The following is a 17,182-nucleotide window of genomic DNA, read 5'->3' as shown; positions in this document are numbered from 1 at the left end:
AATAAACCATGGATAAATCCAAGCGACCCTTTCTTAAATCTAAGCGATCTTTTCGTAGGCATTTGCCCTCTATTGGATCGGGGGATCGAATTGATTATAGAAACATGATATTAAGAAAATTTTATTATATTAATAGAAAAGTTTTCTAAAAAATATTAATGAAATTAACATAAACAATAAAAATATTAATATAATAATAAAAGATTCGTTCACCTGAGAAATCAATATCTCTCTGGGCCTCCAATCGGATTCAAGCAGGCCCACCAAGCATAACTGTATCACTTCTCTTCATTTAAAACTTTACTTCATATGTCGTTGCAATTCAAAAGGCACCAAGTATAATGAGCATAGAGGAAAACAATATTAGATTTTAAGATTAAATGAGCACATGGGATGCCAGAAATACTGGCCCTATTTTTCACTTCCAATTTTCCTTAATCAACAACCACAACAACTCAGCCTTATGGCCCTTATCCCAACTAAATGGGGTTGGCTTCCAATTTTTCCTTAATAATATTCAAAAATATGGAAACATCTAATTTTTAGATCTAACACCAAAATAGAATATTGTTTTCACATAATCATTTATATCACCATACCAGGGGCACAAAAATTATGAATGATACATCTCAGGGATCATGATAAAAATTATGCACCAGAAAAACCAAGATAAAAGAACAAGATAACATTCGTACCTTGTATTCAGAGGGAGGTTGGAAGATGGGAATGACGGATCAGCTCTGGCAGTATCCCTCGCAGATGTCCCACCAACTGCACCGTTGTTAACTCCACCACCACAGCCGGTAGCAGAAAACCTTTGCATTTCTCCTCACAATCACCGGCATACTGCCTCCAGCATCCTAACCACTATTGGAAGCTATTCAAGCTACGGTTGATTGCAAAATGCTCCAAAATATATCTGACCATTAAAGTTCTGAGCCAAACCCCTCACAGAAGCAACAGAAGCAGATAAACTCCAGGGATTGAAATGAAGTCCCTTGTTCAAATATGTCACCTAGGTAAAAGCAGATCTTCTGTGATTGATACTCAAAGATGAGCAAAGGAAAGTTCCCTGGCCTTCCCTCATTAAAAAAATAAACAAATAAATAACATTAGAAAACACAGCTTCCCAAGTCCCGACAGAAATTGTGCCAAGTAAACTCAAGCATAAGGAAACAAAAATCCAGTACTAACAAGCACACTGTACAACAAAAATGCAATGGCCCAACAGAATCAAGGGAGTAAAAGTGAGCCCATTGCAGTTTGAGCCCTTCAATCCAAAAATGCAAATTAACCTGGAATTATGGTGCAATGGTTATTAACATCTATGCAGGTGTAATACTTTGAACACGGATTAAATGATTCTCTGGTTGTTTAAAAAAATTAATGCTGAAATTTCAAATACAAACAGTAACAATGTCCTACCACTTCTTGTGATCTGCCAACAAGTTAACCCAATAAGGGACCGAATCAAAATCCCAGATAAAACGATAAAATCAAAATTCTAGTAGTATATCCCCAAAAATGAAATTTATCAGCTCAAATCTTTACGTTTGTCTTTCCATTTTTCCAATATCAATTCAAATCCCAAGCCAAGTTAAAAGAGTCACGATTTAACTGGAAGAACCGAAAAAACTCATTTTCACATCAAGGAAAAGAGAAGCGAAAAACGTCCGAATCAACAATGAAAACGACCTCATTCGCCGCCGCAGAAATTAGATTCAATAATCAAATCTTGAAACACTTAGTACCTGAAGTTTTAGCATATCCAATTCTGGGAAATAGAGAAAACATAAGATTCTGATCACTATATAAACAAGGTCCGTAAAGATACAGTGAGGCTAGGGTTTGTAGAATCAACGAATTCTTTAAACCCTGCAGCTAAAGAGATCATAGAAATTAGAAGAATGTCGTACCTTCGAGAGACGCGGGTAATGAATCGCAGAGAAGATAGAAACAAAGAAAAAAGGAAAGATGGAGAGAGAGAGAGAGGAACGCAAAGCCTCGCTTCTACTCTTTGACTCTTGCTTTGCTGACAATGACGACGACGATGCTCTTGTGTTGCTTCCGGTGCTAGAAAAAAAGAAAGGAAGGAGCGAATGGGATGTCTGGTATTAATATTTTTTTATTTTTATGGATCTTTTTCTTTTCCTTTTTTTAATTATTATTTTACTTTTACTCTCCATCCCAAGTGGAACGGGTCACGAGTTACACTGTTCTATAGCTTTGGATTTTTTTATTTTTCTATTTTTTTTACTTTTTATTTTTGAAATTTTTAATTTTTTTATTTTTAATTCTTTTTTTTATTTTTTTTTAATTTCTTAATTTATTTTTATATACTTTTTCTACTTTTTATTTTTATTTTATTTTTTATTCTTTATTTTGAATTTTTTTAATTTTAATGCAAATTGAATGCAATTCAATTTACCAATAATATTTGAAATCAACTTTTCTTTTGGAGGGATGGGTAATAAACATTAAAGTTTTTTAATGTCATGCATGATTGAAAATAACTCTTATGGCTAATGAAAAATATATTTGTTGCTCCGAAGTTTCACTTGCTTCCTTTTTTTATTCCTCTTGTCAATAATTTTTTTGTATTTTTTACTATTATGGGGTGTAATACTCACTCTAGATGATTGGTGTAGTAATTTTTCATTGATCATGTGCTCAATTTCATCCGTATAAGAATTAGGAATTTGCTTCCAACTCATCCTGAAATTTGCATTATGGCAAATAACAAGAAGAAAATGAAAGAAGGACAAAGTTGCACTTGAGACAAGTTCTATAATAGTACTATAATATATGATTATAGATGTTCATCCTTATAGAAGATGACATCGGTGATAATTATTACCGATCGGTATTACCATTGGTTTGGGTGGTGGAGTCACATTGAGTATATTACTTGCAATGTTGATATTGGTCGCAGAAACACAATACGTGATAATTGTTATCATTTATGGATAATCTTGATTGTCGTGGGATTAGGGGGAATTAAGAAAAAAATTTGTTGTGTTCCTTGCAAGCTTAATAAGTTATATGGTGATTGCGATGGTGATAATTGCAATCCTTAGTTTATCAGCAATGGATGAGAAACCATAATTCATGGAAAAGGTAAATGATGGAATTTACTCTTAATATTTTTTGTTCTTACTCACAGTACAAATCCTCTTAGAAAAGATGCAAGATAAGAAGAGAAGTCGTGTTGTTTCAGGCTCTTGATGGAAAAAAAGTGCATGTTGTGTCCAAAGGAAAGTAGCAACTCAATTGTGCTTTCTTAAATAATCCCTTTAAAATTTTATAGAGAGTAAACTTATAATGGGTTCGGATTTTCAAAAAAACTGAATGTTAAGATAATTTTGGAGGAAGTGAGATGTTTGAACATTTTGTATTTGCTTCAAGTACCCCTCAAGGATAATAGTTTATTGTGTGCTTTCCCCCTTTATTTATTAGCTCATATCACCAAGCTTATGCCACTTAATGCATACTTGCTTGTAAATAAAAATAAGGATAATATTGTCCGTTCGGGAGCATAATGTACGCTAGCGTCTCCATATCTCTATATCTCTAGTCCCCTTAAAAATGATATATATATATATATATATATATATCCCTTATTTCAGCATGAAAGAGATAAACTCAAAGAGAACTATTGTACACTATGCTCCAAAACTCAACCTCATGTTTTTTTTTTTTTGTTGGTAAAAGCAACTTCAATTAGATAGAAGACATGAGTCACACGATGTCTCATTGCTCATAACACTAAACCAAATAGTGGAATATAGCCAAACCGTTGTACATGACATTAACGGGGCCTTCCAAGATAAGGGATGGGCAAAACCAATAACTTCCTTAGACATCCAGTCGTAAATACAATTAACATAAGCATGGGCAAATTTCTCTTTCACATCGAGTATCAACCCCATAAAATATATTTACATGGCATATTCATGCTCCATTGACTTTAATTTTATTAATTTGATAAAAGTAAGGGGTATCAAATTAAGGAAGTTGTCAGTTAACTTTTTTTTTTTTTTCCTACCTATATATTTAGAAGTGGTTATTTAGCTCATTTATGCATTTTATATTGTTAGTTTTCTAATAAATTTGCATAGATCATTGATCATTTGACCTTTCGATAAGTTACTATTTGTATTTCATCTTACTTTAAATGGTTTTCTAGTAGGTTTTTGTTTTCAATTATGTTGGATATAAGATTTAAGAAAAGTGTTCCACGAGCAAGTGGCAAAGAGTAACACAACAAGATGATGCAATAGAATGATTACATACATAGAATGACAACATAGTCATTTCACGTGAGAGCGAAGAACAGAGAGAGGAAGATTTTACATGATTAACTCATGTTTAGAACTTTGGATAGAAAAACGAAAATGAAAATGAGTTTTTATCAATCTCCACTTTAATGGAAATTTCTCAAAGGATGAGAAATTAATGATTTTTTTGGTAGAATTTTTACATTAATGATCACAATAAACCATTTGTGGGTGTGGCGCTGTAGAGGTTAAAGTAATAAATTCCTCCATAGGTTGGAAAGAGGCTGGCCCACGCGATAGGGCTGCTTAGAGTCAAACTCTTTTTGCGAGGTGAAAGGTACCATTTAAAAATGGAACTTTATAGTTTATAGTCATATTTCACTTTCATTTCACTTTTCTTATATTTGGAGAGACAAAAAGCTCCATTGCTCAAGCTAAGGTATTGCTTATTTTAGGAAGTTCAAGTTCTCAGGTTAATTGGATTTTGAGCTTTCCTTTATGGACTTTTATTAGTGCAGACTTTATTTGCTATTTCTAATCTTATTTGTCAATCTAACACATGAGTGGACCCACATCAAAGTGAGGATCCCAGTTGTAAGCCACGTGTAGAATTGAGGTAGGTCTTTCATACAAGTTCCATCAGATTGGAATCTTTATTTGGGTCACTGATAGGGTACACGGATTATACTTGTACATGCAACACCCTACACCCAACCGCCAACCCCCAACCCCCAACCCCACCCCCGCCCCCAAGAAAAAAAAGTTCCATGCCAATAAGGCAATAATAGGGGAAGAAATATAAAAAAACTTAAAGCAAAAATAAAAAAATAAAAAATCAAGCCACTCAGGATAAGTTTCCTATAATGGTTCATAAAGTTTTGCCACGTGGTAAAATGAAGTGGCAATTTGATCATTAAATAAACATGTGTCAGTGACAGTCTAGATGGGCCACTTGTCATGATGGTGTTATTCCAACAGGATTGGGATTCTCTTAAAGACCAACGACCCTCCAACAATCCATTCAAAGGCAGAAACACCCCACCCCAAAAAAAAAAGAAGTTCCATGCCATTAAGGCAATAATTGGGGAAGAAATATAAAAAAACTTAAAGCAAAAATAAATAAATAAAAAATCAAACCACTAAGGATAAGTTTCCCAGAATGATTCATAAAGTTTCACCACGTGGTAAAATGAAGTGGCAATTTGACCATTAAACAAACATGTGTCAGCGTTAGTCTAGGTGGACCACTTGTCACGATGGCATTATTCCAGTAGGATTGGGATTCTCTTAAAAACCAACGACCCTCCAACGATCCATTCAAAGGTAGAAAAAGCTTGGACACACATCCCCATGTGTTGGGATGTGTGACCAAGCCTCTGCAGCCCTTGGATGGTTGCTATTTAGTATCAATTGGCAAGAGAAGATCATTTTATTAGGCAAGGAAATCTCTTGTTCAATTACACTTTAGAAATCTATAAATTTAAATTTAAATAAATTATTCCACGATTCTAATTATGCAAATCAATGGTTCAAACCATATTCAAAGATGTTTCCTCTTTTTATAGAAACTTACGTAAGAGAAAAACAAAATATCCAAATATAGCGTCTATGGGATGTAAAAGATATCTTTTCTCACCATCCTATAGTGTACGAGACAAATGTATGCAATTCTTGCGAATTTAATCCATCAAAATGGATTTTAAAGTATAGATGCTTATGACCTCTCTATTCCTTACAGGTTTTGTTTTTTTGTTTTGCTTTTTGTTTTTTGTTTTGTTTTGTTTTGTTTTGTTTTTTTTTAATTAAATAATAAATCTATCGCTAAAATAAGAAAAAAAAGAGGGAATACACAGCCCCTAGTGGAAAAATAAAGAAAATACTACAACTAAGCAAGCTACAAAGTACAAACCAATTAAAGGGCGGTGGGGCAAAGGAGAGGGAAGCCATGAGGGGGTGATCACTAGAATGCTCCTAGGGGAATCACGAACTGGTGGTTGAAGGAGTGAGCAGAGCTTGAAACTACCATCAAAGAAGAAGGCTTTCTAAATCATGTCAAAAGAGTGGGAATTGAAAACCCATTTTGAAAGATTCCGTTTCAACCATACGGTAATTATTCCTTTGGCATTATGACTTTTATACTAAAATCCATCCATATACTATCTGCGTATTAACATGCATACCCCCCTGTATAATTGGTAAACCTGAGTTGTATCTGCTGATCAAGTATTGAGTGTACAGATCCAACATCTAGTCCCCAATTATGGCACAAAGATGGAGGTGACTGTCTGTGTGTTTTGATCTTTGAATTGGTTGACTGCGAAATAAAGGCTGCAGCCTAAAGGGCTCTATCCACTTTCCCCCTCCATTCATCATGGTGGAAACAGGGGAGGAACCCTCAACTTAGTAAGCAATCTCCTGTGGCAGGGCTCCACCACTCTCCTCTTTCTTTCAATAGTTGAGATGGGGTTGGCTTGGCTGAACACAAATTTGGCATCCTGGAACTATTGCTCTAGCAACCATGCTTCATGCTACCAGAACAATAATAAAAAACACACAGTTAAAGCCAAAGAAACTCTTGAGTTGCATGAGAGAATAAAAGCTCTGGATGCAAAATCTTCACTAAAAAGAAAAATTTTCTAATTACAATAAAATACACTCAAACTTGTGAGCTGAAGAACAACCACCACCCAAAAGATCGAAATCAAACTGAAAGAGAAAGAAGACAGTAACACTGCACAATGAGTCAAAACAAGTGACTAAAACCAATACTCTCAAACAGAAAACTGCACCCCACCTCCTTCTTACAATGACGAGGCTCAAAGTTAACTAGAATATTACTCAATTAGTCCATGGGTTGATCAGGTCTGAACAGCTGAGGAAGAAGAAAAAGGAAAAACATGGAGAGCCCTCTTGATGGAACCTCAGCTGTTTTATTTCTGGGATCATCCGACACTTTCGTTTCAACCAGGCCAAAGCCATTGTATGACCTTGTACAACCCATCTTGAGGCAAGTTATATACTTCTCCCCTTTTTAAGACGAAATATCCTCGTCTTGATGGGGTTTTGTGCAACCTAGCTTACCCGCGTGCTGTAGGTGCTACTTGACAGGACCTCAAACCTATGTTTTTCAGAAGCTGAGTCAGTCCATTTTTTTCTCAACCTGCTTGAAGTGTGGAAAAACTAAAGGAAGTATCACAACTTCACATACACAGCTCATATATTATTTCTTCAGTTAGTTCTTCCAGGATGGTATCCCTCATTTCATTACCAAAAATATCAATGTCAAATCTTAGGTCCATCCATTTTCCTGCTCTTGCCATGTCCTTCTGTAGAATCCGGTCCAGTGTAAGTGGCTGATTTTGGGGAAGAAGATGGAAATCAATGCCTTCCAATACCTCATGGATGAGATTTTCCCCTACTGGGATCAGCCTGATGTTTGGTTTGGCAAATGATACCCAAGGGCAACAACCAAAATAATGCTCATACATCTCCACAAGAACTTCATTGATGCAATCAAAGAGCAGCTTTTGATCACTACGAAGTTGACCAGATGAGACCTCCACTTCATCAAATAGAGGAGGGTCAAGTAGCTGGTCTATATATAGCTGGTCTGAATATTGCCATATCTCCAAGAATTCATCCCAGTTTCTTAAGCCAGAGATTCTCAATACTGCCTTTACATAGTCAAAGGTGGACCTTTTGTCCTCCATACAACTTACAAAGGTTTCTGGATCTGAACTTTCCGACACCACATCTGAAGAGTCATGTTTTCCAAGATGAATTTGTAGTGGTTGAATTGGTGGCTTAACTGCACAAGTTTGATTGGATTAACAATGTAGCAGGTTCAATGTAAAATATAAAGCACAAAATGACAATGCAGATGGGAGTGCCATATTCCCTAGGACATTGCCTACCTCGCTGCGATACAGTAATTTCAGGGCTGCTAGAATCTTCTTGGATGAATGGCTCAAGAACAGACACCGGACTTGGCTGCTCATGTTTGTCATTGATGCCCTTTTGATCTTCAATTTTATTAATAAGTACAGAGCTTGGTGAGGAGGGACCAGAAGTAGAAGATGATGGCTGATTCTTTTGATTCGAGTCCTAGAGAAGAACAAAGTATGGTTTTTACACGAAGGTTAATATGCTACAACCACTGGGAACAACATTCATAAAACACATCAGTTATAACTTTCAGGTGATCTAATAAAATCCCCATAAGAAACAGGTGTTTACCAACTTCAAGCATTCGTAAGTTTCTTCTTCCTCAAAAGTACCGATGGTATCTGTAGTTAGGTTGGTTGTGTCAATGGCTGTGACACAATCTGGCTTAGATAGCATTTCCAAGAGGGTATTCTCTTCTGGGTGCTTGATGCTAGTCACTTCAATAGTATTTACATCAACTGCAGAAATTTAAAGAAACGTTAAATCAAGTTGGAAATTATAATCGGGGGGATTTTATTTTATTTTTTCTAAATTCTTTTTACTGCATATTGGAGTGTGAATAGAGGTTTACCGTCTGGACTCAAAACCTCGTTAGCAGAACTAGTGCTTTCCTGCATTCTTCTATCAGGAGGAAGCTTCTGTGAGATATCTGAATTTGAGTCTTTATCATCATTTTGGCACAGTGGAGTCTCTATATTCTGCCACGGTGAGGTTAGATTTCCAGGACCCTTGTCTTCTTCGAGCTGGCTTACATTCTCACTGATCATCTGGACATTGTCCTGAAGCTGAACTCTCATCTGTGCAGTTAGAGATGCATGTTCCTCGTCCCTTCCAGGATGGAATCTAGGTGACGTGCTGTATTCAGGCAGTGAAAGTATCCTACCCAAGGTCTTTGGAATCTGTCCGCTTGACAAATCCACATCTTCTCCAGTGCTGACCATTTGGGCTAGATGTTTTATAGCCTCAATGTAAATATTAGATTCTCTTTGTTTAGAATCTTCAACATTTTTTATGTTGATGTTTTGGCTATCAACACTAGTTGGAGCATCTTCATGTCTAGTGATCAGTTCATAGTCTTTTGACTGGCTTACCTTGCCTCTTCCCTTGACATTCATAGGACTGGAGATTTTTTCAATATGGAAATTGCATTCTCTGGGTGAACTTCTTTCAGTGACCTCCCCATTAATCCCTCTCCTACCTTCTGATTCTGCGCGTTTGCAAGGTATTCTATCCAAGCTACCTTCCATAGGAGGCCAACGATGCTCCGTTCTTCTTTCTCCCATAACATGTTTTAGCTTCCTTCTAATATCTGTAAGAGAAAAACGGGAGTTGACTCTCACGCTTTGTTCTTCAATTCTCAAGCTAGGACTGGTTTCAGTTCCAGAATTTCGCTTGCCTTCTGGACCGGGTTTCAACAATACTATTCTGTCCAAGGCCTGAGGAGTGTCACTTCCCTTTGATTGGTTAATATTCTGAGGTTTCATCTTTCTCCTGAAAAAAGTATGCACATTTAGCCTTTGTAACTTTTTATCAATCTTCTCACACTCCCTTGAATTACTCAACTTCTCTTCTGGCAATGGTTTAGTTCGTCCAGCCACTGCTTGAGCATCACGTAGGTCTTGAATATTTTTCACCAATAGAGAGTTTGGATCCTGTAGGAGTTTCAAAAACAGTTCTTTGTTTGAGTTCAACATTTCTAAAGCATCCATGAACTGTTGGGACTGGTGGCCTCTACTCTGCTGTTCTGCTTCAATGAACTTCTGATTTAGAAATGCCTCAGTTGCTTCACTCAGTTTTTCTGAAATGTTAGGACTATGAATCAGCTGCATAATAAGCTTATCAAGATGGTTAAGCTTCTCCAAACTAGTACTTTCCTGTACACTACAAAACTTTCCTCCATTTTCATGGTGCGGATGTGCTTCTTGGGTATGATGGAACTTATTGCAGAACTCTTCCATAACTGAAGCTAGGTTGATTTTATTTGAAGATGGGCCCTCTGAATCTGGATCACTAGGTGGTTGATATTCTAAGCTTGCAGAGGCTTTAGAATCATGGACATGCATATCACAGGCTTCACTGAAGGACTTGGTTGACTGTTTATGGTTCTTCCCCAAGTGGTTTTTGTTTTTTGAATCAGATTGTGTCTCTTTTAGGGCAGCATTTCCCATCTTCAGTTTTGGGTGCTGCTCGTTTGACATCTCTTCTTCGATGAGTTTCTTCACGCTTGTCTTAGCCATGCCAACCTTCTGTATTTTTATGTCACCATCCTGAAACATTTTAAGTTCAAATTAATGAGTACCATGTAAGGATACTGGAAGGCATATATCTGAGGAAATGAATTTAAGCTACGCTCCAAGATGCAAAGAAAACATGCCTTAAAACCTAGAACTTCAATTACCAATGTTATGCAAACTTGCTTATAATAAAAATGAAAAAAAAAAAATGCGAACTTTTGAAGACTCTACATATTGTGGTAACTGTTCTAACTCGATTAAGAAATAGACTACTTTAGTTTTTTATGCACAGAGAGAGAGGTCATTAAGTAGGCTTTCTTTGCAAACAAAAAGGCCATCAATTGACTACTATTTTAGTCTTTTTATTATTTTTCTGTACTGAGGGTGGGGCGGCGCACTCAGACTCAAATAAATGTAAAGGGCTCTTCAAGTGGGTGAAATGAGTAGGAAAGCATTCCTAGAAAAGTTGGAATTATTTGGTTTTCAAAACAAGATCATTTTTCAACCAAATTGCTGAGATTTTAGAAGAAAAGTGTGACAACAGAGGAATTTCACATCACATTTTCTATTACTATCTAAAATGTACCTATTTTCTGTTACCTTATTGTTCTTTCATTCCTTAAAATATTTTACACCACTTTTCAGCATTTTCTGTCCAACCAAATGGAGCCTTAATGATCAGTTTCAAGTGAATAGTGACTGATATATTGCATTAACTTAGAACCTTAGTAGGGATAATTTACTAACTAGTTCATTTGAGGGGGTAGAAAGTAGGAAAATAATTCTTTTGGCACAGAGAGTGGTATTGAATCTATTACCTAGTTCTGTCCTTGATAAAAACAACGTTAGTTGTCAAAGAGAAGAAGAAGGCACATTGCATGATATTCCTCCAGTTGATATATATATATATAAAGAAGAAGAAAAAGAAGAAGGTCAAAGCAGCTTGAAATTTATCTGGAGACTTACGTCACTGCTAGAACATGTTTCATCCATACTAGTAGGCAAATTACGTCTACTCTTTAAATATCCACCACCTGCAGAAGAAAAACCAACAACTTCAACATGAGCACCTCAAGTTTTCAAGGACACTAACAAATAAGCCATTGGAGCAAGGTGATAAAATGATACGGTTAGGAGTGCATTAGTTGTTACTTAGACTTGGTCTTTTACATTGTCAAGCTGTAAATTTAGCTGTTTTATATTTATTAACAGTGACCAAATGCTACCAATTTAGCTGTTTTATATTTATTCTGCAATTCTTTATTTTTTCCCATGCTGTACTGCTCACAGAAATTGGAAGAAACTATTTGCAGAAACAAAAATTGAAAGGGAAAAAGAAGAATCTTACCGACAGCATGTCTGGTCCGACATTTTCTATCTGAAAGTAGTTTTTGAGTGGTACGACCCAGGCGGAAGTCAAATAAACTAATGAAACCAGACATACAGCTTGACTGGTCTTTCCCATTGCATGGGGGGCGTCTCTTCGATTTCTTTGTCATGATGAATGATTATTCAACCTTACCCAAAAAAAAAAAAAAAATGAATGATTATTCAACTCCGGAGTGTATTATACTGACTAATCTTAGTAATTGGCCATGTAAGACCTACAAATGGGGGAATTTTGTTGGGGGGGGGGAGAAAGAGAGAGAGAGAGAGATTGAAACACCACCTTTTGGAAAGACAACTCATGATTGTTTATGAAGTAAAAACATTTAATAGAGAATCAGGTTTAGATAGTGGAATAAATGAAAGAAAACCAGCTCGCTAGAGATATTGTCCCTGACCATAACACTTGGAAACAGCTATGATAGATACATACATAATTCATCATTTTGTGGGCATTGGAAATTTAAAATTAAACATTAAATATTAATTGACCAATCTCAGTATCATCATATATATATATATATATATAAAGAAGGAACGGGACATGCACCTATATTCATCAATCAGTCATTCAGTACTCTCTCAAGGATTAATTGAATCAGAAAGGGAAAAAAAAACCCTCCCATTGTCATCCTTTGATTTAAATAAACCAACATCATTATTCTTATCTAAGAACACAGGGAAAGCCTACTCCCTGACATATAAAAGATTGAAACCCTATAGCAAATGGGCACTATTTTCCAACAATGCAGTTGCTAATGAACTCATAAAATGGCAAACCTATTGGTGAGATGGTGAAGCTGAAGAAATCTATACATGTCTTGGATAAATCTTTTAAAGCCTAAGTTATGATAAGGGTAGGGAGCAATTGGACAGGGAATTATGCAGGAAAATAAATGAATATGACAAGATCACTGAACCATGAACGAGTAATTACAGTCACATACCAAGAAACTCTCTCCCTCTATTTCTGTCTGATCTCATTGACTTAAATTCACTGGTCCTTGAACTCTTGAAGCATCAAGATAATATCTGGTTTATTATCTGATGCCTCTGAACTGCATTTTGTAGAGTGATTATGTAGTTTTTTGTTGTTTCATTTATAAAGTATTGGGTATCCTACCCCTATTATTCTCCTTACTATTTCTCTCCAAGAAAGCTATTCTTCTTACTAGCTTAAAGAGGAAGAAGAGTTGGGGGTGGGGGGGCTTGGTCTTTTGAAACAAAAAGCTTGTATTTTGCCTGAAATTGAAGCAGATCCAGTTTGCTAGAGTTAACATCTCACAGAGAACATACCTGAATCGAGTTGAGTACTCTGACTGTAACAGAGTTGCAAAAACTTTGGCAGAGACAGAGAATTACAGAATATAAATTTCTTCTTTCTAACATTTCTTCCTTCAGGGTGGTGGTGGCTTCTAAGTATGGAAAACAACCAAAATTGGGAAAGGAGAAGAAGTGTAGAGAAGAAAACCTGAAATTATTGATGTCAGGAGGGAGGTTATCTTCCAAAAGAAGCAGAGAACCAAATTCCAATTTCAAACTCCAAGCTTTCCAATGGGTAAAGCCAAGGATCCCTGCTACTTTAGCTGAAAAGGAATCAAAGCTTTTGCCAAATCCACGTTTTCCGCCTTTAATGACGCATCTTCCAGTTAAGGACTCTTGAAGCTTTTGCCAAACCGCATTTCTCTTCAGCTCAAACACAAATTTAGTTAATTAAAGCTTCAATCAACTTCGAGGATCATAGATGGGGAATAACTTTCTTCCAGCTTCCAGGATCATTGAATGAAATTACTGAAGAGCTTGTCTCTCAACATAATTGGATTATAGGCCTTAATTGGAAACGATTGCTTTTCACCACAGCTTCTTAATTTCAGCTATTATCAGAAAGATTCCACCAGAAAACGCTCTTACGTATAATCCAAATCCATCGCTCCTTCCTCTCATTTTCAAGCTTCTATTACAAGGAAACTGATAAAAGCCACTGATAATCCACCTTCAGCCACTATTAAGAGACTCGGAATCATTTCAAGTCCCAATTAGTGACAAACTCGTAAAAGTGCTGATTGACACCTCCCCTTTTCTGGACCTACGACAAAGGCAATCTTCTGAAGAAGCGAATGAACCGAAGAACCCAATTCAATCTGCAGCAAGCTGAGAAACCTTCGAAACAAAGTCTCCTCTTTCCTCCATCAATTTCCTAAAAAGTCAGAGCTTCTGGAAATCCACCCTGGACGGATATCTCAAGATATCAAAAACCAATTTTTTTTTTTTTTTTTCTCTTTATTCTTTTGTTAAATTGCTTCACCGACCAAAAAGGAGAACCGAAATCATAAACAACAAAGAACTATTTTCCCCAGAGTGGGGGGTGGGTGGGTGGACGTTCAGGTGGCCGCCATTAAAGACAGAAGGAGAAAGAAGATGACTAAAAGCAGAAAATGAGATGAGAAGAACAGAAAAAAAGGGGAGAGAGAGGAGAAAGTGAACTTAGAATGGTATGCGCATTATGACTTGGCAGTGTGGAAGAACACGCAAAAAACTGTTAAAGAGGAAGGACGACATCGACATGGATGGGCCGACAGCCCCCACTCTCCACCCCATCAAAGCTTCCCTGTCAAGAAAAGTTGGGTTTTTTCCTCTGCAACTCCATGTTCATGTTCAGCCATTATCACCGATTTTACGAATCGAGAAACAGTGACAGTGTGGCTGCGACTAAGGATGGAGGGGCAAATCTTTCTTTCTTTCTTTCTTTCTTTCTTTCTTTTCTTTTCTTTTCTTTTCTTTTTTTTAGTTGGGAAATGAGCGAAAGAGTCGTTGGTTTCTGTTTTCTATGGGAGTATCTTTGTTTCGCACGCCTCGTGATCCGTATGAGAATTGTTAAGTGTTAACCGTTGTAGTCAGGGAAGGTTCTACGTGCATCGTACATATGTAAGGAGTTTGTGTTGGGACCCACCATCGTGTGATCTGTGACCATCCAAATGGAATCCAGTGAATACTCAGAGGAAGGTCCCTTATAGTTGCAGTAAGGTGGCCCCTGAGATTGTGGGTTGGGATGCAATCCGTCGATTTGATTCGGTTTTACTTGGGCTGAACCGGCCGTCGGTCTCAAGTCTCAATTGGGCTAAAATTGATGCCGGCCTGATAAAATGAAGATCAGATTGGGCTAACGGGCTCTTGTCGGTTGGTTATCTTATTGGTTTCATTTGATTTGATTTTTCATATATATATATATAAATAAAGGAAGGCGGTTCCCTTAAAGGTAGCGTGGTCCCGATGTTAGCACGATGGTCAATTGGAGTGTACATAAAAACATCAATAATAGTGAAACTTTACTTTTCATAGGAGATGTGATAGTCATTTTGCCCCTGTGTATAGGCAAGGCCATGTTGCCTATCAAACTTCTTTTTCTTATAAATAATATATGTTATTATTATTTTTTGTCTCTCATTTTCCTATATAGGTTATTTTTAGTCAATCAGAACACTCGTTCGATTGGTTGATGCAAAAAGTCCCAAGTGTTGTTATTAGTGGTTGATGGTGATGTATGAACAAAGAATCCAACACCAATAGAAGTAGACCCTGCCCAAATGATTGATCCGGTTCTTTGAGGATGCCAAAGTTAAGCCTGAACCGGTTGAAACGATTGAAATCAGCGGATTTAGACCGGCCCGTACCCTTAATGGACGTGCTTGAATCCTCTACGGATGATGCATAGCCGTAGGAAATGGGTTACAGCCTTACAGGTAGGGATCCAAGGAGGAAAAGAAAGAGGCTTTTGGGATCTGTCACATTACCCCTCCATTATGAAGCCTACGTCTTAAGGATGCCCTTTACTGTGGGAAATGGGTAAGGCACAAAGGCCTAAGAGCCCTTCTTTGGTTGGGCCCCTAAGACTATGAAAAAGCAAGAGATAGGCCCACACCCATTGCCGACTGTGATGGTGATTCATTGTCTGATCATATGATAAGGTTTGGCACATAGACCATACCTGAGTATACTTTATGTCATCCAACTTTATTCACGGTAAAGATTCGGACTGGGTGGTCCTTTAGGCAAAGCTTTTTCAATAAAATTTTGGCCCCAAGTTTCCCACACCATCGATCAAGGATTCACCTTGCCCGGGTATCCTACAATAGTAAGGTATTTTGACCATTGATAAATAGGGGACATACATTTATAGCCTATGTGATGAGGGAAAACTTTCTCGATTAAGGATTGAGAGGCATCCTTGTTTTGCCACATGGGCAGATTGCATGGTTGTTCCAATGGTTGGATAGAGGAGGCATGGCTTGAATTATCTATGTGCTAAATTTCAGACTTAGATTCAATCAAATACCTCTCTCATTTTTACGCTTGTGCACATGGGTTTAGTTCTTATCGATATATTCTGAATCAAAACATTATATTCCATAAAAAAGAAAACCATATTCCTACTCTATTTGTTGATTCATATCAGTCAAATATTGATATCGATATGAATCAGCCAAAAATTGTTTAAGCTGAAATTTTACAATATAACCTATCATATGTAGGCAAACCATCTCATGTATGTAATTGCATTCTTGTAATAATCTTGAAATTTTGTTCTTTATTTTCGCACTTTATCAATTTAGATTACATTCAAATTTGACGTGTGTATAAGAATCTTAGGGTCTACTTGTCTAGAGAATCTAAGCATATTTAAATATATGTCGGGAGATTCCCTAAAATGTATATGCGACATGTTAAGTTAGTTGGCCCATCTTGACCTTATGACCTACATGGCAGATATGGTTGGGAATTCTTCTTATCAATTAGTTTAAGTTTGAGGAATTGATTTTTTTTTGTGAAACAATTCTCAAAGTAGTAGAAGGACATGTGAAGAAAAACTGGTATAGAACTCAACACATTATTAGGTTATGATATGGACAAAATATTTGTTGGATTTAGGTTATGATATGCCAACTTATATGTCATTTGAGAATTATATTGAGAGAGAGAGAGAGAGAGAGAGAGAGAGAGAGAGAGAGAGAGAGAGAGAGAGAGAGAGAGAGAGAGAGAATTTGGTCCCCTTCCCAACAAATGAATTAGAAAAAGGATAAATCCACCAATGGAAATGATAGTTGTTTTAGTGGTTGCATGAACATTGAAAAAAATTCTCTTTCCTTTTGTTGCTTACTTGGAGAATTCTTTCCCTAAAGTTATAGGTGAGGGTTCCTTGAAAGGCGGTGTAGCCTGGCATCAATGCAAATGCCAAGAAAGTGTGCACAAAAACATCAACAAGAGAGAGAATTCCACCTTTCATTTTCACCCTTCTGTATATGGGGCGCAAGGACCACGCTGCCTTTTAGGCTTCTTTTTCCC

The 17,182-nt window shown here is 36.8% G+C and overlaps 2 protein-coding genes across 6 annotated transcripts in view; both read right to left on the bottom strand.

Moving 5' to 3' along the window:
• Window positions 1-2,082, bottom strand: part of LOC122080986 (mediator of RNA polymerase II transcription subunit 12-like) — a 31,081-nt gene extending 28,999 nt beyond the window's left edge. The window contains exons 1-3 of one of the 3 annotated variants that reach the window (XM_042647889.1): window positions 1,917-2,082; window positions 1,752-1,774; window positions 696-1,077 (exon numbers count right to left, since the gene is read on the bottom strand). In XM_042647889.1, coding sequence (XP_042503823.1) covers window positions 696-823 — 128 coding nt within the window. In that variant the 5' untranslated portion in view covers window positions 824-1,077; window positions 1,752-1,774; window positions 1,917-2,082. The remainder of the gene's footprint in view (window positions 1-695; window positions 1,078-1,751; window positions 1,775-1,916) is intronic. The other 2 variants (XM_042647888.1, XM_042647891.1) reach the window with 2 other exon arrangements.
• A 4,782-nt stretch (window positions 2,083-6,864) lies between these two features.
• On the bottom strand, window positions 6,865-14,684 carry LOC122081792. 3 transcript variants are annotated; one of them, XM_042649077.1, is made up of 7 exons: window positions 13,314-14,684; window positions 11,805-11,973; window positions 11,423-11,490; window positions 8,794-10,489; window positions 8,514-8,680; window positions 8,192-8,381; window positions 6,865-8,085 (listed from the first exon to the last, which is right to left on the bottom strand). In XM_042649077.1, the coding sequence occupies exons 2-7, from the start codon at window positions 11,953-11,955 to the stop codon at window positions 7,478-7,480; spliced, it is 2,880 nt and encodes a 959-aa protein (XP_042505011.1). In that variant the 5' UTR covers window positions 11,956-11,973; window positions 13,314-14,684; the 3' UTR covers window positions 6,865-7,477. The 3 variants fall into 3 exon arrangements, with proteins under 3 accessions (XP_042505011.1, XP_042505013.1, XP_042505014.1); XM_042649079.1 differs by lacking the exon at window positions 13,314-14,684 and adding an exon at window positions 13,139-13,294; XM_042649080.1 differs by lacking the exon at window positions 13,314-14,684 and adding an exon at window positions 12,790-13,105.
• Window positions 14,685-17,182: the final 2,498 nt, after the last annotated feature.

Source organism: Macadamia integrifolia, chromosome 6 (genome assembly GCF_013358625.1).
Source record: "Macadamia integrifolia cultivar HAES 741 chromosome 6, SCU_Mint_v3, whole genome shotgun sequence".
Lineage (NCBI taxonomy): Eukaryota > Viridiplantae > Streptophyta > Magnoliopsida > Proteales > Proteaceae > Macadamia > Macadamia integrifolia.
This window is presented reverse-complemented; position numbering and strand designations above follow the sequence as displayed.